Source organism: Mastigoproctus giganteus, chromosome 5, assembly GCF_048544385.1.
Source record: "Mastigoproctus giganteus isolate SK-2022 chromosome 5, ASM4854438v1, whole genome shotgun sequence".
NCBI classification, from domain to species: domain Eukaryota; kingdom Metazoa; phylum Arthropoda; class Arachnida; order Uropygi; family Thelyphonidae; genus Mastigoproctus; species Mastigoproctus giganteus.
The window spans coordinates 96,070,297-96,096,282 of record NC_143579.1 but is presented as its reverse complement, the minus strand read 5'-3'; the positions used below and the strand labels follow the sequence as shown (position 1 = coordinate 96,096,282).

The 25,986-nt window shown below is 36.4% G+C and overlaps 1 protein-coding gene across 3 annotated transcripts in view; it reads left to right on the top strand.

The window, feature by feature from the left end:
- Positions 1-25,317, top strand: part of Gale (UDP-galactose 4'-epimerase) — a 292,156-nt gene extending 266,839 nt beyond the window's left edge. For all 3 annotated transcript variants that reach the window (XM_090373357.1, XM_090373355.1, XM_090373356.1), the window contains 2 exons: positions 12,677-12,869; positions 25,163-25,317. In XM_090373357.1, the coding sequence (XP_090229483.1) occupies positions 12,677-12,869; positions 25,163-25,224 (255 nt within the window). In that variant the 3' untranslated portion in view covers positions 25,225-25,317. The remainder of the gene's footprint in view (positions 1-12,676; positions 12,870-25,162) is intronic.
- Positions 25,318-25,986: the final 669 nt, after the last annotated feature.

Genomic DNA, 25,986 nt, shown 5'->3' with positions numbered 1-25,986 from the left:
GGAATAAATTTATATATGTTGTTTGAAATAGTATTTTTAAAATTTTTTTTTTTACTAATTCTGTCATTACAAGTAAAAATGTTTCAGTTTTATCAATGAAAATTTTTAAAATTTGTAATTTACATTTTTTATATTATATTGGAATTGTTTAATTATTAGCTTTTACTAAATATGTCATTTAGGAATATTGCATATGCGTATATGGGGGGTCCACATACATAAAGTTAGGACTCAGGGGGTCCACAAGCAAAAAAAGGTTGGGAACCGTTGCTCTAGACCTATCCCCCTGCAAACATCATTAGAGGCAATTGCAGTCCATGTCACCTTTGGAATCACAATAACATTAGTCTCATTGTATCTATCACCAAATCATACATACACCCTTGCTGATTTAGATGATTTAGTAATGCAAATACCTGTTCCCTTTTGTATTATGGATGACTGGAATGGCCATCGCCCGCTATGGGATTCTCAACATCTTGACTCCAGAGGACAGATAATTGAAAAAAATTTAAATAAACATAACCTGACTATTTTAAACACTGGTGCTCACTCATGTGTGCATCTGGCTCAAGCCCTGCTATTGATCTTTCAGTATGTTCTCCAGTGATATTTCCTCTCATAGACTGGACCGTTACTAATAACCCTTGTGGTAGCGATCACTTTCCTATTGTCTGTACTTTCTGTATAAGTTCTACTCCTCGGAGTAACATTAGGACAACCTGGAAATTTGATAAGGCTAACCGGACTAAATACCAAGAAATAGCTCAGTTAGATACTGTCTTCATAGCAACCCACACAATTGATTCTGCAGTAAGCTACATTACAGATAAAATAATGAAAGCATTCGAGACTGCTATACCGAAATCATCATCCAAAATCCGGCTTCATCCAAAAATGTGGTGGAATGAAGCATGCAACAGTGCTAAAAAAGAAAGGAACAAATATTGGAATCCTTTTCAGAAACATCCAACCACAGTCACCCTCCTACAGTTTAAGAGATCCAGAGCTAAAGCTCATCATATAAGATGAGAGAGTAAAAAAAGAAGCATGGGCACATTATGCTTCCACCATAAACAGATCCACAGATACTTCTGCAATCTGGAAAAAAATCAAAAGAATTAATGGTAAATACTCACAGACAACTTCTCCTATTCTACTTGTAAAAGGGAAGGAAATTTCTGAACCTATAGAAATTGCCTGTGCCTTAGGTACTTCGTTTGAAACTCTTTCAGCTGTTGCCACATATGAACCAGCATTTCAATTGTTAAAATCCCACACAGAAAAATACAAACTAAATTTTAATACTGCCATCCTACATTCTTATAATCTGCCTCTGTCCATGATTGAATTGCATAATGCACTTGCACGAGTGAAAAACAGTGCTCCTGGTCCTGATGGAATTTATTAAATTTTAAGTGTGGAATTGTTAACTGTCCTCTTACAACTGTATAACAGAATTTTCTTAGAGGGGTATTACCCTGCTAGCTGGTGCCATTCTTATGTGCTAGCCTTCCTGAAACCAGGGAAAGATCACACAGATCCCAAAAATTACCATCCTATTTCTCTAACCAGTTGTCTGGGAAAAAACATTGGAAAAAATAGTTAATGCTAGACTGACATTGTTTTTAGAGACTCAAAACATTCTAAGTCCAAGTCAGTATGGTTTCCAGAGAAAAAGATGTATGCTTAATTTCATTATCATGGCTGAAACAAATATCCGAAACGCATTCCTGAGAAATGAACACCTAGTCATGATATGTGTTGACATCGAAAAAGCCTTTGATACAACTTGGCGATATGGGATTCTTTGGGACTTGCATAAATCTGGATTTGGAGTCATCTCCCAAAATTTATTAAGAACTTTCTAGGCAACAGATCCTTTCAGGTCCGATTCCACTCTTTATTATCTCAAGCATATGTACAAGAAGAGGGAGTTCCCCAAGGATCAGTGTTGAGCACCACACTCTTTGCCATTAGGATTGATTCTATTACCAAGTGCATACCTAACACAGTTGGTGCATACTTGTACGCTGACAATCTTGCCATGTCATTCTCAAAATATGAGACTTATTGAAAGACAACTACAAGACACCATTAACAAAATAGTCTCTTGGGCCAAAAATAATGGATATCGGCTTTCTAAACCAAAAATGACTGCACACTTCTGTCGCAAACGTTCTTTACATCCTGATCCAGACCTTAAGTTGGATTCTCATTGTATTACTTTCCAGCCTAGTATTAGATTTCTTGGTTTAATACTTTATAAAAAATTAAACTTCCTAGAACATATAAAACATATTCGTACAAGTTGTCTTAGAAAACTAAATCTTCTCAGAGTAATTTCTTCTATATCATAGGGCACAGATCATTACGTGTTGTTACATCTATATCGCTCACTGATCAGATCCTGGTTAGACTATGATTCTCCTGCATGTGACTCAGCCAGGCCAAGTGTATTGAAATGGCTCAGTCCTGTACATCCTAGTGCACTAAGAGTTGCACTGGGGGCCTTTTGCACACAACCAATCTTAAGCCTCTATACCAAAGCCTGTGAACTACCATTACACCTTAGGCGAGAAGTTCTACTACTAAATTATGCAACCAAAATCAGCAGTCTCCCACATCATCCCACGTGGCAGTGCCTCTTCATGCCAAAATGGAGAAATCTCTATCAAACTAAACGGCGTTTCAACAAACCATCTGGCATTAGGCTTCAAGCTTTGATCACAAGCTGGAGCTTGAAGTTTACTGACACTCTTCAGGACACTAGCATGGAAACCCAGCCATGGCAAATGCCTCCGGTTCATATTGATAGACATTTTCAGCAGTGGGGAAAGAATAACTTTTCCAATATCAACATTAGACAAATACATATGGCTCACTCCACCGAATTTAGTAGTTTCATTCAGCTATACACAGATGGATCCAAAACTGGTAATAAAGTTAACACTGCTGTAGTACTACCAAATGCCACCATCTCCAGACAGCTCCCATCAGAATGCAGCACTTATACCTCAGAATTATATGGTATTCTACTAGCCCTAGAGAATATAAAAGAAGCCTCGTATGCTAAATCCATCATATATATGGATTCGTTAAGTGCTGTTAATGCTCTACAGTGTAAATCCTTCCCTAGTCGGCGCATTATAGCCTCAGTTGCTGATGCGCCAATAAAACCCAAATCAAATCAAATCAAAACCTTCCCTAGTCATCCTCTGATACAGAAAATTTGGGCACAGTTATTAGCACTTCATGGACATGGGCAGCTCGTAATATTTTGTTGGATCCCTGGACATGTTGGAATCCTAGGAAACGAGCAGGCAGATTTAGCTGCTAAAATTGCTACAAATGCAATGCCATCTAACTTCAGGACTCCGTATAGTGATCATAAGTCCTTTATCAAACAGACATATAAAGAACTGTGGGCACGCATGTGGAAAGATTAAACAAATAATAAACTTTTTGAAATCAAGAGAGAACCTAAGCTATCTACTAACAAACAGTGACCCTTCACAATGCTGTAATTGTTTATGTCCATTAACAGTAAAGCATATCATCATAGAATGCCCCCAATATCAAAAAGAATGAAAACAGCTCTTTCCTCTAATTTTCATAATTGCAATCAATTAACACTACAGTGTGTCCTAGGAGATCGAGAGAACATGGACGACATTTTTATTTTCCTAAAATTGATAAATAAATATCACCTTATCTGAACCCCTATCACCTGTAAGAAAAACAAAGAAAATATCAGACAATAATTAGTGCATTATAGCCTAAGTTGCTGATGCACCAACAAATCTAACAACCATCTGTTCAGGTCACTGAACAGCAAATAGCAGACCAGAAATGGATCAGCATGATGAAGAACCTGGTAGCTCCTGCAATCTTGGAAAAAATCAAGAGGATGTGAGCGACCAGCTACATCAACTGTTGATGATCCTGCTCAGGTAGCTAACAGACTAAATGAATATTTTGCATCGACATTGCATGGGATACATACAAATTAATGGGCGACATGGAAGCCTATGATAGATATAAGTTGGTCTGTAACCAAGTCACAAAGGAGATTAGGCAGGCAAAGGCAGACTACGAAAAATCCTTGGCAAAGGATGCAAAGAAAAACAGAAAAGAGTTCTTTACATATTTAAACTCAAGAAGGAAAGGGATGAATCAGATTTGTCCACTGGATATTGATGGTTCAACAGTTGAGGATCCTGCTCAGGTGGCTAACAATCTAAACGAGTATTTTGCATCTACATTCACGCATGAGGAGTTATTCAGGAAGGAGAATGATGTAGGTAAAGTAAACATTGGCAGTGAGCTGGATGATTTTGTAATAACTGAGAGGAAAGTGGATGAGAGATTGTTGAGGATAAACATAAAAAAGGCACCTGGGGTGGATGGGATCTATCCAGTTATATTAAAGGAGGCAGCAAAGGAAGTAAGCAAACCCTTAGCCATAATTATGAGAGCTTCCTTGGACTCAGGGGAGGTACCCACAGACTGCAAATGTCACCCCAATTCACAAAGGAGGATCAAAGGCTGACACAAGTAATTATAGACCTGTGAGTTTAACTTCTGTTCCAGGAAAATTAATGGAGGCACTAGTTAAAGAAGCACTGCAGGATCATTTAGACAAGACTTCAGTTATAGCTCGGACACAGCATGGTTTTGTTAAGGGGAAGTCTTGCCTGACCAATTTGATTGGATACTATGATGCAGTCACAAAGGAACTGGATGCAGGGAATAACTTTGATATTATATACTTGGATCTTAGAAAAGCTTTTGATACTGTTGCACATGGAAGACTGCTGCACAAATTGGAGCAGTGTGGCATTGGAGGCAAATTGCTGCTGTGGATAAAGGGGTGGCTGAGGGGAGAAGACAGAGAGTGGTAATCAATGGACACTGCTCGTCGTGGACTAATGTTATTAGTGGAGTCCCTCAGGGCTCAGTGTTGGGTCCATTATTGTTTTCTGTATTCATAAATGATATTGATGAGGGTATATCAAGCTTAATGTCGAAGTTTGCAGACGATACAAAGGTAGGCAGGGTATTCAAGGACACTACTGACACTATGCTGCTGCAACAGGATCTGGAAAGGTTGAGCAGATGGGCTGAGAGGTGGCAAATGAAGTTTAACATTGACAAATGTAAAGTACTACACATGGGAAACAGCAACCCCAGAGCAACGTATCAACTCTGTGGTACTACACTGACAGTGGTAGAGAATGAAAGGGACCTGGGGGTAGTTTGCAGGCAGATATGAAGTTCTCTGAGCAGTGCAGACGGGCTGCAAGAGTAGCTCATGGTGTGTTGTCAATGATATATAGGAATTTTTCTAGCAGGGATAAGGAGGTGATTATTCCCTTGTATAAGGCAATGGTCAGGACACACCTAGAATACTGTATACAGGTCTGGAGGCCTCATTTCAAGAAGGATGTAGAGCTGCTGGAACGAGTACAGAGAAGGGCAACAAGATTAGTGAATGGAACAAAGGGGTGCTCTTACGAAGAAAGGCTTAAGTTTTGCAAATTACAGTGTCTGGAGACTAGGCACCAGCGAGGTGATCTGATAGAGGTGTATAAAGCCTTGAATGGTTTGAGCATGCTCAATGCTGATGGGATTCTTCCTCTCGCTCAGAATAATCACCTGAGAGGGCATAAATTCAAATTGAGGAAAGACAGATGTAGGATAGACGTGCGGAAATTTGCCTTTAGCCAGCGGGTGGTTGGTTGGTGGAACAGACTTCCATCCCTTGTCGTGGAAGTTGATAGCCTAAATAAGTTTAAGGCTCAGCTGGACAGGTATTTTGAACGAACAGAGGGGTGAAGTGGAAGTGGTTTTTTTTTTTTTTTTTTTTTTTGGATGATGCTGCATAAGCTTGCTTTCTTGCATCAAATTCCTCTACTAATGCTAATGCTAATGAACAAAAAATACAAGCACAACCAAACCAGAACTGGAGGAGGAACACCAAATACAAAATCTATAACCCAGAGTAGCTGAAGTGGAAACAAACAAGGTTGCGATATCCAGAATAGGAGATGAGTGGAAGAAGATCCTGGTAGAATTCGAGGACGCGGACCCTCACAGATTACCCCAGAACTCCTTGAGTGCCTTCTGATCAGGGGTCCATTGCCCTCCTCCTGTTGTGCAATATTCCTGTAGAAGGCGCTCTGGTTTTCATCAAATATATGGTTGTCTGTTTCCCTCTGGGCACTCTCCCTATAATGGCAAAGTCTCTTACTGAGTCTAAGGAGGTTCTGTTTGAGGGTGTCTAGGTATTCTTCGATCCACTGATTATGGGTCTCATGTTTGTTGTGGATGTTGTCTTTCTTGAGGATGGTCTTCACTTTTCTGATCAGCTTATTCTGGGTCAGTTGGCTTATCTCTCACTTTTCTGTCTTGTGCTGCAGCCTGCTTTCCCAGGCTGGTGTTTCCTTGTCTTTACATCTTGTTTTCTGTTGGTCTCTGGATTCTCTTCCATCCTGGTGGTTGCTACAGCTGCATGATAAATGGCTTATCTGTAAGTGTGGCCAGAATCCATACAGAGTTGCAGTTCATGGCAGAGCTGCTGCACACACTCTCCACATCACATAGATAAACATCAACATTGTCTACAATGGTGCCTAATCCATTGTTCTTGGACCTGTAACAGTTGAAACAGGTTCCATAGAAATCTTCTACAGTTTTCAGATCAGATGATGGGAAAATTCAGTTCAATTTGGGTACAGTATAGTTTATTGTACCCAAAATGAAGTTCTCAGAAGGCATAGTTATGATCTGAGGCTGCTTCTGGTCACCCAGATGTTGGTTTTAGTGCCTAAAATAATTAGTGCTGATTTTCTTACGTGATCTTGAACAATTATGTGGTGCCCATACTCTGTCACCTCTGTGGATTTGAGCCCTCCATGTTCAGCATGATAATGATTTTTCCCATATTACCCACAGTGTAAAAAACATTTCATCTGGCTAACCCTTCCTGACCTGAATCCAGTGGAGCAATTTTGGAATAGATTGTAATGCTACATGATGGAGCCAAATTGGTAACTGCACTGTGAAGGGATTGAATGGGCACAAATTCCTACTGACTGCTAAAGAAACCAGTTGAAAGTGCTCCATTATGGATTGATTGTTATTGGAGCCAAAAATGAAGCCCCAACCTTATTAATTTCATTAAAACTTATGTTTTTGTGTTTGTGCCATCTGTTCCAATTTATAAAACTTTTCTGCTCAAATTGCTCCTTCTTAAGGAGAGATGAATAGTACAAACTCTCAGATCTGACAACTTAAGTCTAGACCAGCAGTTCCTGGTCATTTGGTGGTTTGCAAATCTGTGGGGGGGGTTGCAAAAATTATGATTCCAACCTTAAAAATTTTAAGGTTGGGGATCATCGTGAAAAATTCTATGAAGTCTTCATTTTTATTAAAAAAAAATTAGTTGAAAATATATACCATGCATGAATCCAGATGACCAGTTAGTGTTATTAAAGACAATAATGCAATGCATGTCGATGGTGAATTTTGAATCAGACATATCTCAAAATTTACATAAGTTTTCTTCACCAATCATCCTTTTCACCTTTGTGGTGGGTGTACAACAGAAAACACATGGCTACAAAGATTAGCATATTTAGCAGATATCTTTTTAAAAATAAATGAACTGTTTATTTTTGAAACCATTTTAAATGTTAAAGACAAGATTAAAAGTATGATAAAGAAATTTTGGAACAACACAGTTGAGACGAGTACTGAATGCTTTTGCACATTATATAACTTTTTGACAGAAAATTAACTAACTTTGGACCAAATTGTCAAGAAAAATATCAGTAACACTGGTTCGGGGGGGGGGGGGACCTCATTTTTTTTCTTTCCCTGTTAAAATTCAAGGTGATCCTTGTAGGTCTGACATTGCTGAATTAAAATATGGCAACCGTATTGCTATAACACCCATTGATTTTAAGGGAGAAAGGATTAAATTCAAAAACTAAGTTTCTAATAAAAAAAAAAGATTTAATATAGTTTAAGAAAATGTTACATACAGTACTAAATTTTTGAACAGTCGGTCTGTTAACCATATTCTATTTACAGAAATGTTTATCTGATAACAAAATATTTATTTTGTCATTTTTTTTTGCCTTTTATGATCATCCATTGTTGTCTCCCGTACAAGATTCCAAACAGTAGTCTGCCAACATTTGGACTCCATTTTCCCAATTATATTTTTTCCATTTGAGAAATATCTTGGTGAAACCTCTCAGCATTTTCATCGGAGACTGCTCCCAAGTTTCAAGAAAAATGTGCTCTCTCTCTCTCTCTCTCTCTCGCTGTGTATGCGAAAATTAGCTCATCCACAATTTCACTTTAATTTTGTGATTTCCCATTGCCTAAAAAGTTCTGGAAAAACATTTTCAAATGCCTTCCAGGCTCATATTTATGTAGCATTTAATTTTTAGCTAATTCCTCATCTTGGAATAGCAGTTTGATTTGAGGACTCCTTTTATCTTGGCCTCACTGACTCAAGGAAACTTTTGCCTCAAACAGGAAAATCCTTCTCTCTTTTTGTCCATTGCTTTCACAAATATTTTTATCAAACCTAGCTTGATGTGCAATGGAAGCAAATAGATTTTTGACTTATCCACTAATGGAGGATGTGCTACATTTTTCTGGCCTGGTGTAGTTTCTGAACAGTGGCCATATTTTTTACCCTGTACTAACAAGCCTTTCCTTCGATGTCCCACTTGCATAAAAAGCTGCAGTATTTAGTGTATCTACCTTGCAACTCAGTCAGCAAAGCTACCACTTTTAGGTCAACACAGATATTCCATTTGTATTCTTGATAGGCATCAAGAATTTTTGCAAAAGAACCTGTAAGTTTTCGTACATTTCCTTCATGTTAACTGCATGGGCCAGTAGTATAGATGTATAGATAGATACTTTTACTCCATAATGAAAAGCCTCAACTGCTCGGGGGATGTGCTCCAGATGTGCCTTTTGTTAATTCCTGGTCATTGATGCAATAAACCAAAGCACTATCCATGGAGTAATAGGTTATGTTAGATTGCTTCTTCCATAAAAAAAAAGAAACCTTCACAACCTTTTCAAGATCATTCCACTCCTGAAGCCCTAATCCTAGTAATTAAGCCTTGCTTTTGGAGAGGTCCAAATCTCTGACCAAATTGTTAAATTCTGCCTGAGTGATTAAATGAAGTTTTGGAGTATCAAGAGTTGAAAAGTCTGGATCTGTACTCATTCTGTGTTATGCATCTTCTGGAGACTCCTTTTCTGATCCTGAATCAGAGTCAAGTCCATAAGTTTCTGGTGGCTTAGGCACTGCCAGGCATTGTATCATTGTGAGGAATTGGCCTTAGGGCAGAGGCTATGTTGGGATACTCTACTTTATGCTTGGATTTCCCAGAAAAACCAGAAATATTGGTCATGCAAATTGTTTATGCGGTGTCGAGGTTCCTGCCATATCACCAGAACAGCAAGAGGCATCAATTTCTGATTGCTACCTCTGAGCCAGCCAGCCTGTTAATGTCCTTGAACATGAGCTATGGGAAATCTTTGAAGCCCATACTTTATCTTGATCTCTGACCTTACATCCAAAGTTCATAGGCTTTTCTCAAAAGTTGTGAAAGTGGCTTATGACATATTGACATATTTTATGTACAGTTGAGGTATGTACACATAAGAACACAATTAAGAAATTGTAGATTTTTATTTCTAATTTAAACACAATTTATGATTTAAACTTATACGCACAATGCTTGTTTACAAACCCTAATTCACTAAAACAGTTGTTCACTTTGTCACCATTTGCTCTCTGGAACCCATATACAGTAAACCCCCACTATTTGCGGTATCTGTATTCGCGGTCGCTGATTTAATATAAAATGAAACCTAAAAAAAAATGTGAATTTTAAAGCACCGTGAACATTTTCCACCATAAAAAAACATGGGCATGGCTAAAATTATCTTTCCCGGTCAAAACAGTGCTCAGTGGGTGGGGGGAAGAGGGGTGACAAAATCGTGCCATGGATGTTTCTCACTAATCCTTGTTCAGTATGTGTTATGCACTTGTCATGGAAGGTTTCATCGTTTGCTTCTAATTTATATGCTTATAAATTGAAAAAATTTATCAATTTATAAATTGATGTGCTTACAAAAGTGATAAATCTACTGTTTTCAGTGTAAAACAGACTTTTTCGAGTGTATTAACGGAAGAAAGTGACTTTATTGTGGACAAGTTCTTTCTAACCCGTACAAAAATATGGCTACGAATAACAAGGGAAATGTGAAAATATCAAAGAAGGTGATGACATTAGCGAATAAAATTGAGTTATTAGACAAAATTTCTAATGGTGAAAGTGGCAAAACATTATAAAATCAATGAGTCAACGGTACGATCAATCAAAAAATCGGAAGAAAATATCTGCTGTAGTGTCCGTGAAAACGCGCTAATTGCTTCAAAAATTTGCTCTGTAACTCGTGATGTTAAATTAGAAAAAATGGAAAAAGCATTAAATCTGTGGATAGAAGACCGAACTCAAAATAAAATTCCATTAAGTTCACTCATCATTCGTGAAATGGCAAAACTCCTTTATCAACACTTTAGCGAAAATGTTGATAGCACTGGCGGGATAAGATTTTTAGCTAGCAAAGGCGCTGGTTTCAAAGATTTGTTTGAAATTTCTAATAAATATTACATTTAATATTAAATTGTTTCTTATTTTCATTTCGATGCCATATGCTTGCATTTCACTGTGTGTCTATGTACATAGTCATATTATGAAGGTACATATAATACATACATAGACAAAATTTTAGACTAGTTTTTCTTGTATATTTCATACTTTGGAACGGAACCCCTTTATTACTATGGTAGCCATAACTCAGTATTCACGTTTTCGGTATTTGTGGCATTTCTCAGGAACGTAACCCCCGCGAATAGCGGGGGTTTACTGTACACTCTTTAGTGTATGGTGTATAAATTATATCCACCTGAGGGGCCTTTCTATATTTAACTTCAACAATTTCTCTTCCACTTTGCTCTCAGTTATTACAAAATCATTTAGCTCCCTGTTAAGAGTTTGATAAGCTTCTAGCCTCCATTTCCCTGCAGAATTCCTCATGTATGAATGTAGATGCAAAATTCTCATTCAGTTTGTCAGCTACCTGAGCAGAACTATCAACATTCGAACCATCAATATCAAGTGGACCAATCTGATTCATCCCCTTCCTTTTAGAGTTTATATAAGTAAAGAAGAATTTGATGTTTTTCTTTGCATCCTTTGCTAAAGATTTCTCGTCATCTGCTTTCACTTGCCTACCCTCATTTGTGACTTGATTACAGATTAGCTTATGTGTCTTCTGATAATTTATCATAGGCTTCTGTGTCTTCTGATAATTTATATGCATCCCATGTATTTTTCTTCTATGCCCATATTCTCATTAGTTCATTTGACATCCATATAGGCCTAAACTTTGAACAGTATTTCTTAGTTGGTGTGAAAAGCCTAGTAGCTTCCAAGATTTATTCCTTGAATGCTTCCCATTTAGAATTTGCTGTTGGTAACATCATCAGTTGGCCCACCATATAGAATTTAAATACTATCTCAGACCTCCATAGTCGCCTTTATGAAAGCAAAAACTCTTCCCTTTACTCCTGATGGTAGTTACCTCTTTGAGTAAATCCCACTTCAGCACACTGTGATCACTGCCACCTAGTGGTTCCTTTATCTGCAGATTCTTGATGCATGAAGAATCACTACTGATAATCAGATCAAGAGTATTACTCCCTCTAGTTGCCTCCCGAACATGCTGCTGTAGGAAACAATCATCCAATAAATCCATAAAAGTCTTGCTAGTGTGTGTGTGTGACCAACCCACAAATTCCAATCAATATCTGGGAAGTTAAAATCCCCCATTATAACACAGCCTGATTTACCGGTCCATTCTTTATCTCTGTAGAGTTGTTCGTCATACTCATCAGAGTCATTAGGCCTATAACATACTCCTACTCTCAGTTTTGCTTTCCCAGTGCTTATGTCACACTAAACTGACTCAACACTGCACTGTCCATCCATGTCAACTGGATGCACTTCCTTAGATTTTATATGCTTCTTAACTAACAGCATGACACCTCCTCCCTTTCTATTCTGTCTATCATTTCTGTACACATTGTACTCCTCAAATTTAAAAACCCTTGTTTTCAAATTTTTTGCCATTTTATGCAACCTATTCTGGGAAAGTGGTCCTGTTCTTGATCTTTTTTAAACTCCAGTATGCTTTAATCAGCCATTGAGTTGCTATTGTTTATGTAAAACAGCTGTATTTATAAAAATACATCTGTTTTACATGAACATAAATATTTATGAAAAACATTGTATTTTACAGTTTTGTTGATGATAATAAAAAAAAAGTAATAATAATAAAAAAATAAATGAAAATGGTAGTTGTTCCTTTGGACTACCAGATCTGAACCTTCTTTTGTACGTATATACAAGGTGATTATAATTAAAGTGTGTCACTTTAATTATAATCACCTTGTATATACGTACAGTGTGTGTGTGTGTGTGTGTGTGTGTGTGTGTGTGTGTGTGTGTGTGTGTGTGTGTGTGTGTGTGTGTGTGTGTGTGAGTAACGTGTAGTATTACTGTGTATACAGGCTTATAACTTGGGAACTGGAAAAGGTTATTCTGTTCTAGAAGTAGTGCAAGCCTTTGAAACAGCCACAGGTGTGAAGATATCATACCGTATTGTGAAGAGGAGAGATGGAGATGTAGACAAGTTATATGCTGATCCCTCTTTAGCAGAGAAAGAGCTTGGTTGGAAAGGAGAGCGCACACTGTTACAAATGTGTAAGACAAAAATTATTATATACTAATTTGTACACTAATTTCTAAATTGTATTTTTACATGAAATTTGCTTTGATTTGTATAAAAATACCCAGCTTTAAGTCTTACATATATATTTTTGATAATGATTATAACATAGCTAGAATAAATGGCCTATCACAATGACAAGAAGTAAAAGACAAGAAAATCTGGGGGTTTTTTTTTTTGTTTTTTTTAATTTTTATTAAATTCTGCTTCTATACCTAGTGTGAAAACTGCAGTTAAAAGTTGTGATTATAAAAGAAAGCTGTTTTTGGGATGACAATTGTGACAACATCCAGTTGCAGGCTTCAGAAATTCTGTATATGGGTTACCAAATTCATGCCTCTAACATTCAAGTAAATTGGTGAGACTGTAAACTGTTATACTCATTCAAGCAACATGGCAGAAGCACTAAAAGTTTCACTGTCTACAACTATTTGAATATTGTGAATAGTTTGACTTGACTTGAATGGCCTGACTATTTAAACTGTTATGAATAGTATTCAGTATTAGCTGTAAATCAGCTCATGAGGAATTTTAAAACAACAGGCTGAACCTGTGATTAGAAAATAAGCAGAAGCTTATGATATATGCTAGCCTTAACAGTATTGAATATGCACTACTATCACTTACAAGTTCCAGCATGTCCAGACTATGGGGGCTTAAATATACAGCTAATGTGTTTGCTTTGTGCTATAGTTGCCAACATAATTGGAAGTTGATACCCAGCAGCCTGATAATGTCCTATGAACAGGTGAGATGTACCTTAACCATACTAGTGGTATCAGTTTACACAACTACATCATATTTATAAAAAGCATTGTATTTTACAGTTTTGTTGATGAATTTTTTCGAGAAATTTCAGTCATACTTGTAGTATGCTTATCAAATGCATTCTGTGCCATGTTTTCATACAGAATTCTCCAATAATGAAGTCATGATTGGTATATCTGGCTGCAAGTAAATTTTTATACATCTGTCCTCTTTAAAGTATAGTTTACTATATGTTTATTGATATGAATTTAAAGCTGCCAGTAATGTCACTAGCTCTGTTCATCTTTTGTGAAAAGCACTTGCTGACTGATATAAAAATTACAATGATTACATTTTTGTGCTTATGAATAATGAGGTCACACTTGTATTATTCATTTCAAATGTAAACAACAATATAAGGTTAACCACTCTAATTTATATATTTATTAATGATATTGATGAAGGTATATCTACTTAATGTTTAAGTTTTCAGAGGATATAAAGGTTGGCAGGGAGGTTAATGACAGTAATCAAATATGCTACTGCAACAAGATGTAGAAAAATTGAGCAGATGTGCAGAGAAATGGCAGTTGAAGTTTAACATTGACAAATGCAAAATACTGCATATGGGTAGCAATAATCCCAGATTAACATATCAACTGTGTGGTACTACAAACAGAGTAATGGAAAATGAAAAAGCCCTGTGGTAATTGTGTAGTCAGACATGAAGTTCTCTGAGTAGTGCACACAGGCTGCCAGGACAGCTTATGGGGTTTTGTCAATTATATTCAAGAACTTGGCTAGCAAGGATAAGGAGATGATTATCCCATTGTACAAGGCAATGATTAGGCTGCATTTTGAGTACTGCATACAAGTTTGGAGACTTCATCTGCTTGAATGGGTGCAGAGAAGGGCAATATGATTAGTGAAGGGAACAGAAGGGTGGTTTTACCAAGAAAGAGTTCAATTCTACAAATTGCAATGTCTGGAGACTAGGCACCTTCAAGGTGTTTAAGTCTTTGAATGGATTGATCAATGCTGATAGCATTTTTCCTCTTGCTCAGACTAGACACATGAGAGAGCATAAATTCAAATTGAGGAAGGATGGTTGCAGGATAGGTGTGCAGAAGTTTGCCTTCAGCCAACAGATGGTTGGTTGTGGGAACACACTTTTATCTGTTGTTGTGGAAGTAGGTAGTTTGTAATAATTCAACAATTTAGAACTAAACAATTTATTCTAGAGGATGGACAGGTGATGTGAGACGGATTTTTTTTTTGGCTGATGCTTTATAAGCTTGCTTTCTTACGTGCATCATATGCCACTACTAGTACTAATACCCTTGACAATGGTTATTAGTGTTGTCTTCCACACCACATCAAAATGCCTGCATTAAAATCTCATCATGACGGGAGGAATTTTTATGTGCATTTTTCACACCATGACAAAATTAGTTTACAGTGGGGTGCATAGCCCTCCTATGAAAACTGAGGTCATAAAGTTTACAGGCACAGTACACTTATGCCTTCATATCTTTAGTTGCATTAGTTTTTGCAGCATGTGCCAATATTGTATTAATATTGTGCATTTCAAGAAAAAATTAATTAATGCTCTTTACAAAAACAGTTGCAGGTTTTGTTTTTCCTTCTGATTTTAGGCATCGGTGAATGGTCAAAAAGACTCAAGTTATTGCTTTTTTTTTCTAATGAAAATGTTTCCAAACAAAGAGAAAATAAGATCTGTGTGTGTGTGTGTGTGTTTGTGTACGCAGTAAGTTTTTTTTAGATTCATACCTATCAAAGTTGGAAGTATACACTGTTGGGAAATCACTATATGAAGTAAAAACCATGCGATAAAGTTATTTTATAGCCAACAATATTTGTCTAATCTTTAAATTAGCCACTTCCAAACACCAGATGAACATTTGATCCAATGTTCAGTTAAACTCAGGGTGAAATTAGATTTTTTCGGATGTATTTTCTGAAATTAAATACATCTATTCTGCAACCATCTTTTTTCAATCTGTGACCTTATGTATTGTCTGAGAAAGAGTAAGGATGCCTTCGGTTTACCCAATCCATTTAAAGCCTTAAACACTTAAATCAGGTTTCTTTGTAGGTGTCTAGTTTCCAGGTGCTACAATTCCAGCTAGACATCTGGAAATTAGACACCTACAAAGAAACACCATTTTGGATTAATGTACTATATACTGATCATTTGTAATATACCAGTATTACACATGAAGGCATAGCACACTACAATCTTTATGCAAGATAGGTATCACTGGATATAAAAAGTGTAAAGGAAATGTGAGAGCATATTCAGGGCATAGCTATTTCCCAGCACCTCTGAATAAAGTAACTCCTAGATCCCCAACTTTGCAGATTTCTGGTTTTGGAGTTATATGTAAGCTCGTCTATTATTTAAGCTCATAGCAGTACCATAGCTTAAAAATGCAATTTTCACAGAAGTTATACCAGATGAAATGAAGTGTGTGTTGCTGCATGATCCGTTACATGCAAAATGCAATGCCCCCATGGAAAATGAAAGGAAATTGAGCACATAATGAATGGTTTTTAATACACTGCGAAATGCAGTGTTAACCGTATAGGTTGACAAGAGTATCCTGTCGAGAAAAACTGACAAACTTCTTTGTGCATTGCATGACTATATAAGAAATTTTAAATGTCTACAACGAGCCATTGTCAATAGATTTGATTGTGAAATGATTCATTTATTTTATCTTATGGAATAAATTCATTAGATGCATAATGAGAATATATTACCATTACATTATCAACTGAATGTTTGGTTTCTGCATTATTACTGAACTTATAAAATTATTAATAAACTCAGTAAAATAATATCGAATTTGCAGCTGATAATTTTCAACATGGCTCCTCTTGAGCTGTCATTTGATTTCAAAGTAATATGTGAGCATGCATTGCAGAATACTATACAGTTCAAATGGAAAGTTCCCATGCACATTGAAAAGCTCTTTTGCTTTTAATTTTGAAGTAATATGTGAGAATTTCAAAACACCTAACAATTCAATTGGCAAGGCCTCTTGCATGTTGAAAAGTTATGTGAGGGCTCCATTTAACTAATAACAATATACATAACTTCTGTTATCAGTAATAATGTATGAAATGTGTATTCATCATCCTTCCGCATGTAATGGTAGCCTCCCAGTTTTATAGTGCATGATGATCATTTTCAGTGAGAACCTATGAAAATGCATATAACTTCAAGTAGAAGAGTACTAGAGACATGAAATGAAATGAAATGAACAAATAACACTCTTTATTCTGTGGATGAAATGGCATTACCATCTGTTGTCAGTCTGTAGAACTACAAATGCACATGTGCAGTGCCAGCAGCAAATGTGTGGCATTCAGCATAGAGGAACATGAGTTCATTGCAGAAAATTACCTCAAAAGATCCATTTTAAACTCTTCAACTGGATCTTTGTAGGCAATTTCATTGTCACAAGGCATCCATCAAAATTTGCAGTATGGAAACTTAAGGAAATGCCCAGAGAGACTGGTTATACGAATGCAGTAAGTTATATTTGCATGTCAACTGCTAAGAATGTTTAGCAGGTTGGGGAAAGCCTGATTGAGAATCCACAGTTGTCATGCAGCAGCAGCAGTGTGAAAATAAAATTAAAACTGCATTCATACAAAGTGTATGAGGTGCAATCAATTTTGGGAACTGAATTAAGATTTAGGAAATGATGAAGCTTACTGGCTGTTCAGATGAACCTTGTTCAAGTAGTCTCCATGACACTGAACACATTAATTCCAATACTTCTGCAACTTCTGGAAGCATACCTGATAAGCTACTTTTGCAGTTTCTGTATCACACTCTCAATAATTTCTTCAGCTGTTGCAAATTTGTGATTTTTCAAGGTTTAAGCTTTGGGAAACAAAAAAAAAACTATTACAGGGAGCTAATTAATGATGAGTATGATGGATGGGAACCACAGGGATGGAGTGCTTCACAAGAAATTTTTGAATGGAAAGTGTCAAGTGTGCAGAGACATTGTCACAATGCAAGCATCAATTCCCTGAAAAACACTTTTCACACATTTTCACCAAAAGCATCTCACAGTTGCCACATAACTGTTTTGTAGTATTCCTGATTTGCTGTTTGACCATGTGGAATAAATTCATAACGAACAATGCCCTGTATATGACTTACTTTTTTGGCCTTAGAGAAGATGGAGTCTTCCATTGAGAGGATCAGGCCTTTCTTTCTGGATCATAACTGTATACTCATGATACATCACCAGTAACAATGTTTGAGTCAGCAGTAGCATATTAATGAAATTTCTGAAATGAGAGGCACAACCTTGGTGAATCACATTGCACTCCCAAATCTTGTGTTAAAATTGACTGAACATCCCATGAGAAACTTAATTTCACTAGCAGCTTCACAGATAATTAAATGATGATCACTCCTGATCAGATCACAGAACAAGTGATTGAATCATTAATTTCTGAAGTTGAATGGCAGCCAGAGTGAGGATCATCTTTGATGGACAAGTGGCCTTTTTTAACTTTGTGAACCACTGAAAAGTTTTTCAGTAACATATATCTTGTCCAAAAGTTGTTTTTAACATTTCCTGTTTCTGTTGCACCTTTCTCCTAATTTGAATTTGATGCAAAATCATGGCTTAGTAAAATCATTCATTTTTAAACAAAAAAACAAAATGTCTTTTCAACATGCACTAATTCAAACTAACTGGAAATAAATGGGCAATTCATGCATTACAGTTGTCTAGTGAATCACAGAACACTGTTATTTATCTAGATAACCCTAATCATGACTTTAATTAAATGAGTCATTACTTTTCTGGCTTAATTCTATTAAGCTATAACTACAGTAGACTTTCAGAATAACGGCACCTTTGGGGATTCAAGGTGCTGTTATTTTGATATTTCTGTTATCTAGAAAGTTTTATTTTTAATATATTTAATGCAGAAATAATGAGGCTAAATAAGAAATAGTGAGATTAAGAATGCAATTTTATTAACTGCACATAAAAAACAAACATGTTGACGATCCAGTGTTATATTCTGTCATTAATACACTCCTACTTATACCCCGTTCCGCTTTCTTTATTATATCAAGTTTAGTCTGCACTGGTATCACCACTGTCCTCCCCACACTGGGTGGAAAAGGCCCGGGTTTGAATCCCATCAATGACACAAGGAACTTTAATGGGCTTTTTTCACTCCATAGGTGAGTCAGTTGGTTTTAGGTGTAGATAGCAAGGTTTCCCTCCCCCCCCCCAGAAATTAGGATTTTTCTTCCAGAAAAACAGGCAAATCGACTAGAGAACACACAATTTAGACACAATACACATGGGTATATGAATTAACTTTCTGGGTGACTATAGTGTAATAGTTTTGATTATATCAAGTTTGCCACTAAGCTTTAATGTTATTGTTCTTTTCTTCTATATATGAGGTTTATTAACTTTTAGAAGCCACGGTGAGGGGGTTTTAATTTAGAATAAATGTAAAACAATGGTATAATCTGTGATATCAGAACAGAATTCACTTTCAAAACGGTGGACATAAACAAATACAGTAACCACGTAACTTGTCAATTTCTTTTTTCGGCACTGCAAGACATCTGCGCTGTATGTAAACATCCGATCTCAATGTGACGTTAGATCAAATGTGCCATTATTTGGGGTGCTGTTATTTCAACAGTCTACTGTACAATTAAAAAGCACCCTTACTCTATGATATTTATTTGTATGAAGAGCATCATGTTCTGGAAAATTCTCATTCAGTTTGTCAGCTACCTGAGCAGAATCATCAACAATTGAACCATCGATATCAAGTGGACCAATCTGATTCATCCCCTTCCTTCTAGAGGTTACATAAATAAAGAAGTCTTTGCTGTTTTTCTTTCTATCCTTTGCCAAAGAATTCTCTTAAACTGCCTTCGCTTGCCTAACGTCCTTTGTGACTTGATTACAGACTAGTTTATATCTACCATAGTCTTCTATGTCACCTGATAATTTATATGTATCCCATGCATTTTTCTTCTCTGCCATGAGTCTCTTTAGTTTTCATCTGATATCCATTTAGGCTTAAACCAGGGGAGGATAACCTGTGGCCTTAAGACCGCATTCAGCCTTTTGGGGTACCAGTTGTGGCCTTTAATCTGTTTCTCCCAAATGCAGATTCTATCTTTTATTTCATGACATAACATAAAACTCAAAATATTTTTAAGGTAAATTTTATCTATTTTCTTTTTTATATATTGTTATTCTCCTTATATAAATTAGTTTACATTTACACCGTACATTACCAAAAGAAACATAAAAGGCATAAAAATATTGGGTAGATCGATAGAAGACAAAAAAATAGTGAAGTGGTAAAATTATTTATATCGATAACTGTGTAGTTAGTGAGAGACCTGTCAGTGGCAACTCAGTAATTGCCGAACTGGCAATGACCCAGTGATTTGCATCACAGGCCTGAGAGCTTCTTGAAAGAATTGTAACATGTTAAAGAAAATGTATGTGTTAAATAAAATGTATGCATTGCCTTTTCTAGGAAAATAGTATATATAATAATGAATAAAATAAAATAATAATGAATTATACAGGGTGTTTCAAAAGTGTGATGGTCAATAATTTAAAGGTGAACTGTACAGACTATAATATGCAAAATAGCCTAATAAACATGGGTCCTTAAGTGAATCGTTTTCGAGATATTGCACATTTCTAGTTGGGATCCACCACTGACTTGTTTGTTTATGCTCATTCTCTCCTTTTCCCCTCTCTCAATGCTCTGTGACGTAGCAAACGTAGTGTGCAAAATTTAAAGACCAACACTATTTCTAAAGGTTACAACCACAAAATCTTTACTTAAGTTACTCTTTACTGATGAGAGTAGATTCAGTCTTAGCAGCGATTCTGGACATCAGCTAATCTGACAAGAGGTTGGCACACGATATCACCCCGCAAACATCATTGAAGGGGATCGATATGGCGGTCAAGGTGTTCTCGTCTGGGGAGGCGTTATCTTGGATGGACGTAAACAACTCGAGATACTGGAAGGCGGTACTGTAACCAGTGCATGCTACTGTACTGAGGTAATCCTTCCCGGTGTGCTTCTGTTCTTAGGTGCCATTGGCCCCGAGTTCGTGTTTATGGATGGTAACGACACCCCCATCACACTGCAGCTGTTGATATGCTTTTGGAAAGTGAGGACATTGTTCGTATGGATTGGCCTGCCCATTCCGCTGATCTAAATCCCATCGAACACATATGGAACACTCTGGGGAGATGCCTAGTGGCACGTCCACACCCACCAGAAAATGTTCACCAGCTGAAGATGCGCCGCTGACAGAGGAATGGACTATGTTACTGCAAGAACTTATCAACAAAATTGTTCTAAGTATGGACAGGCAGTGCAAAGCCTGCATCAACATTAGGAGTGGCCATATCTCCTACTGAGGACCACCTCTTCCCTTTGTTCCATCTTTGGTAGTGATGCATCTGTATCATGGCAGCCAGTGCTATGTTGCCATTTTTGAATAAAGTCCTTCTGTACCGTTTTGTTTCCATTGTTATGTCGGTGTTGTTTCCTTCATCATTTCTGTACCTCACAAGGTTCCTTTGATATGCTTTTCCCATATCCAGGCCACTCCTATGAGAAGCTACAGGTGAAAACCTGACTGGTTCTTAAATTTTGCACATCAGTGTAGTACTCGTCAAAGGATAGTCAACGTGGAAAGAGGTTACAGCAACGAAGAGTATGCGGACATGCACTTCATGTATGGTAAAGCCAACGGCAGTGCACTTGAGGCTGCACATTTGTACCAAGAAGCATTTCCCTGCCGAAGGCACACATTCATCAGGGTACATCATTGCCTTAGAGAACATGGGCACTTCGCACATGGAGTACGAGCAGGTAGGCCCAGAAGCATAATACCTGATGTTGAGGAAAGGGTGTTAGAAAAAACATCCTGTAACATGTAACCTGTAAAATCCTGTGGTGTTGAAACCAAAAATTAAAAATATATTATCTTATGTTTAATAAAACCACCCTTAACAAAGGATTCACAGCTTTTTGCTAAACTAGTGCTCCCATAGTCAGTGGCGGATCTTAACAGAAAATGTGCATTTAACTCCAAAACGGTTCATTTGCAGCCTGATGTTCACTAGGACTTTTTTGCTTATTTTAGTTTGTACTTTTCACCTTTAAATTATTGACCATCATTTTTGAAACACCCTGTATGTTAAAGTAAATACAAAATAAGGCATTTATTCTAATTCACTAATCTTTACAAAATATTATTGTTTCCCATATAGATAGGAAACAATAATACTACGAAAGCTTCACTACGAAAACGACTTCTACAGATGGTGCTTGTTATTGGTAGTGGCAGTAGGAGTCGTTTTCCTACTTTAAACAGCAGGAAAGGGGGGGGGGGGGTTAAACACCCTAAGACTGAGCCAGTCTGGAGGGTGTACCCTTAAGTAAATTTCAGTCCACTCATGAACTCCAATAATCTGGTTTAGTAATGAGAAAACTATTCAATACATCTTTATCGATTTCTACTGCCACTATTATAACACGCACCATCTGTTTACTGAGAATGCAGGGAGAAACTGCGGTAGCAGGAAACAAGTTTGCCCAATTAGTTTCCCGAAGTTTGCTGTGGTTCCATGTTGGCTTTCTTTACCTTAGCAATTTATGTAATTTAGTAAGTGTATGCACAGATGGTGCACCTTCCATGAGAGGAAAACATGAAGGATTTGTTGCAGTACTACAGAAAGAATTGCCAGATCTAGATACTCTGATCTCCTTTCACTGTATTCTTCATCAGCAGATTCTGTGTGCCAAATCTACCCTTTTAAGTGACACATTAAATAAAGTAATGGGTATTGTAAACTTCATTCGACCAAATACATCACGACATTGCCAATTTCTCAACATGCTTCAGCTTGATTATGAAACATTCAGTGTGGGTCTACCATATTATTCTAAAGTGCACTGGTGGTCCCAAGGACAAATACTTATCAAACTTTTATCTTTGCGAAAACAAAATCACAAGCTTTTTTATGGAACTTAATCAACAGTGTGAATTGTCAAAAGTAGAATTCTGCAGACATATTGCAGCAAAATGATCTAAATTTTTTTTGCAAGGCAATACCAAATCTATGTATGATATGTAGCTTAACATACAGGCATTTCGGAAAGAGCTGACCTTTTTCAAAACCTTGCTTACGTGATCAGAACTTTCAGCTGAACACTTCCCTTTATCGTCAAAAGTAATTAACGAACAGGATACAAACAAATCATTCTTGGGTGAATGCGACATGAAAGAATACACAGCTGTTCAAGACTCCCTAATTGAAGAATACAGTGAAAGGTTTGCTGATTTTGAGGAACATGATCTCACACTGAAACTAGCTTTTCAACCACACCTGATTGATATCTCCAAAGCACCTGGTGACTTACAGATGGAATTAATTGAGCTCTTAAAAGATAATATTCCGAAGTCTATTTTATGCAAACCTGTGTGACACTTCTCTGATATCCCAACAATATCTGCCTTCGATGTCTTGACCAGAACTTCAATTCATCAAATATATTTACTATGCTCCTAGCGTTGTGTACATTCAAGTATACATGCAACTGTTCTTACTCTTAGTTACCCTATTGCATTCAAATGAAACTGAAAAGTAAAATACGTAAGTATTTTATTACGACTATTTGATCTTCTGTCTAAACAGATGAGAGCCGTTCCATCTCTTCCAATTCTTTGTCTTGATCTAGTGGATTTTGGTACACTTTGAGTTGTTCCTTCTATGAAAGTTGTTTTTATTTTCTCTGCATTCTTTCTAATTCTTGGTGTTGCCTCATTTAGGCCTGTAGCACATGCAACATCACATGTTCTTTCATTTCGCTCAAAGCATTTTACAATTTCATATTTTTTCTCAATCAACACAGGCAAATTGGTCATAACTGGGAAATCCCGGTGGGCCAGAGGCCAGAAGACTGTAGAGGCCGGTGTGATTTTGGCCATAAACGTTAGTATGAGGCCGCTACAAATTTTCCGGGGTAAGAATTTTTGACCCAGTCCACCTCTGTCTACCAATATTGCTTTTCTTTTTTTCTCTGCATCTGTAGTGTCTTCATCAGGATGCTTCCTTTTCACACCTTTTAAGTATATTATTCATTTTTAGGGAATAAAGCACAATTACAAAATGAGGAGGCATTCTTGATACACATAAACAAAGCTGCACGCATGCAGCAATTGAATAAACAACACCATAAAGACAGAGACACACTATTAACACCTCACTAGCTCACATTTTACTAAAGCACATTTCTGAAGGTCACTACCATAAAACAATAAAAACAATTTCCAGTTGCATTTCTGCTAGTGGAATCTGTTATAAACCTGTTGTAAACTCGATCTTATTGAATTTGCAATAATACCAATAGCTGGAATTGTGTGGGTTTTTACTTTATTATGGTGAAATATGTGTCCCCTTCACTGATATAAAAAACATAAATACATTTTCAGAATCTTTTCTTCATTCCTATCGTGTTGCATTCATTGGGGGTGATCCCTCATTTGACTGCCATTTCTTGTAAACCCAAAGGCGAATTGTGCATAAATGAATTCGGTTCATGTTATATACAATATCGTTCCCCAATTTATAAATTGTGTATGATCGAATTCTTGTAGTGTAAACACATGTTATACGAGGACTAACTGTATTGCCATATGCTTCACAGCTAATTTTGTTTATTACCATTTTTTGCATCACATTTATTTGTTTTTCTGATTATACAAGGAGTGATTAATACGTTTATGAACTAAATGCAAAATAATGAATCTCTTTTCTATTATACAGTTATTATAATTATATACAGAGTACTTGAAAAAGTAAAGTGAATCACTTGGGGGGGGGAATGGATAAATTGTATCAGGACAGTGTACCATTTCATAAGTCACACACTGAAATGATCACAATCAGCATTTGTGGCTTTCACTTCCCAGTTATTGAACTTCTATTTAGATTATTGAAAAGATAAACCAAAAAGAATGAAATTTAAAAATTGATGATATTTAATAATATTATTAATTAAATTTAGTAATATTGTTGTTAGTGCTGTAAAACTCAAATTGGAGACCTAAGATGCAACCTTCTACAGACAGGGATGACACTGCTAAAAGATTACTGTAAAAACTGTATTGCCAATAGCAATTATGCGAGAAAATAAATACTAATTTTTGTTACTATGACTTTCACCGCTCATACTGATTTCTTATAATGTTTATTGTAAATTAATTTGTAAATGATTAAAAATATTAGAACATAATTTGTATATTAATATTAATGCCACACACACACACATTAATGTAATCCATAATTAAGCTCTGTGCCCATGGACTCTGAATAAATAAATAAATCATAAATCATCTGTAATATCAAATATTGCTTCCTGACATGAATTTGATTCTTATTCATTGTAGGTACTGATTCATGGAGATGGCAATCCCAAAATCCAATGGGTTTCCAGAAGGCTGAAATCTAAGTGTCTTCCATAACTAATATATTTATAATTTTGGAATATTTTTCAAAGCAGACTTTGTATATAGGTGGGAGAGCTACTGTTGAACAGTTGGACTTTTTTAAAAATAAACGATAAAGTACAATGCAAATTGTTAGACATATGGTATAAGAACCTTATTAGCAAAGTTAATTTTTTCATTTCACTTTATTAAATATCTTTTTATGTTATATAATTTTAACTTAAGTGAAAACTATGTATATATGTAATGTAAGACCTCAAGATAACATGGATTTTTGGGGGAAAAACACTCACATAATACTGAAACTTATGCTATAAAAGTTCTCTGACTTTAATAACTCTCATTACATTAAACAATTAAGCATGCTATTACAGCAGTTGTGCAATTTATGTGGAATAAGTTGTGTGCAACAGTTATTCCAGGGTCAGTACTTTACTGACAGTACATTTACTGGTTGCTTGTGTGTGAGAATCATCATTATTTTACACCCGTTGTAGAATTATACACCATGTTATATTATTGGCAGTATTAATCCAGCAGCGGTACTGTGTATAGTGGTGTGACACACTTTGGAAGTGACATATTATTGTTTACTTGGAATTATAGGTGATAAAGGTCTGATACAACTTGCACCACCTCTTTTGCTTGAAATTTTTGTCTTTAGCTTTGTCTAAATGAGTACAAAAGTTTGATAATGTTCATTTTGCATTTCAATTATTAATTCAGTGACTTCTTATCTCTTACTATTAATTATTTATATATTT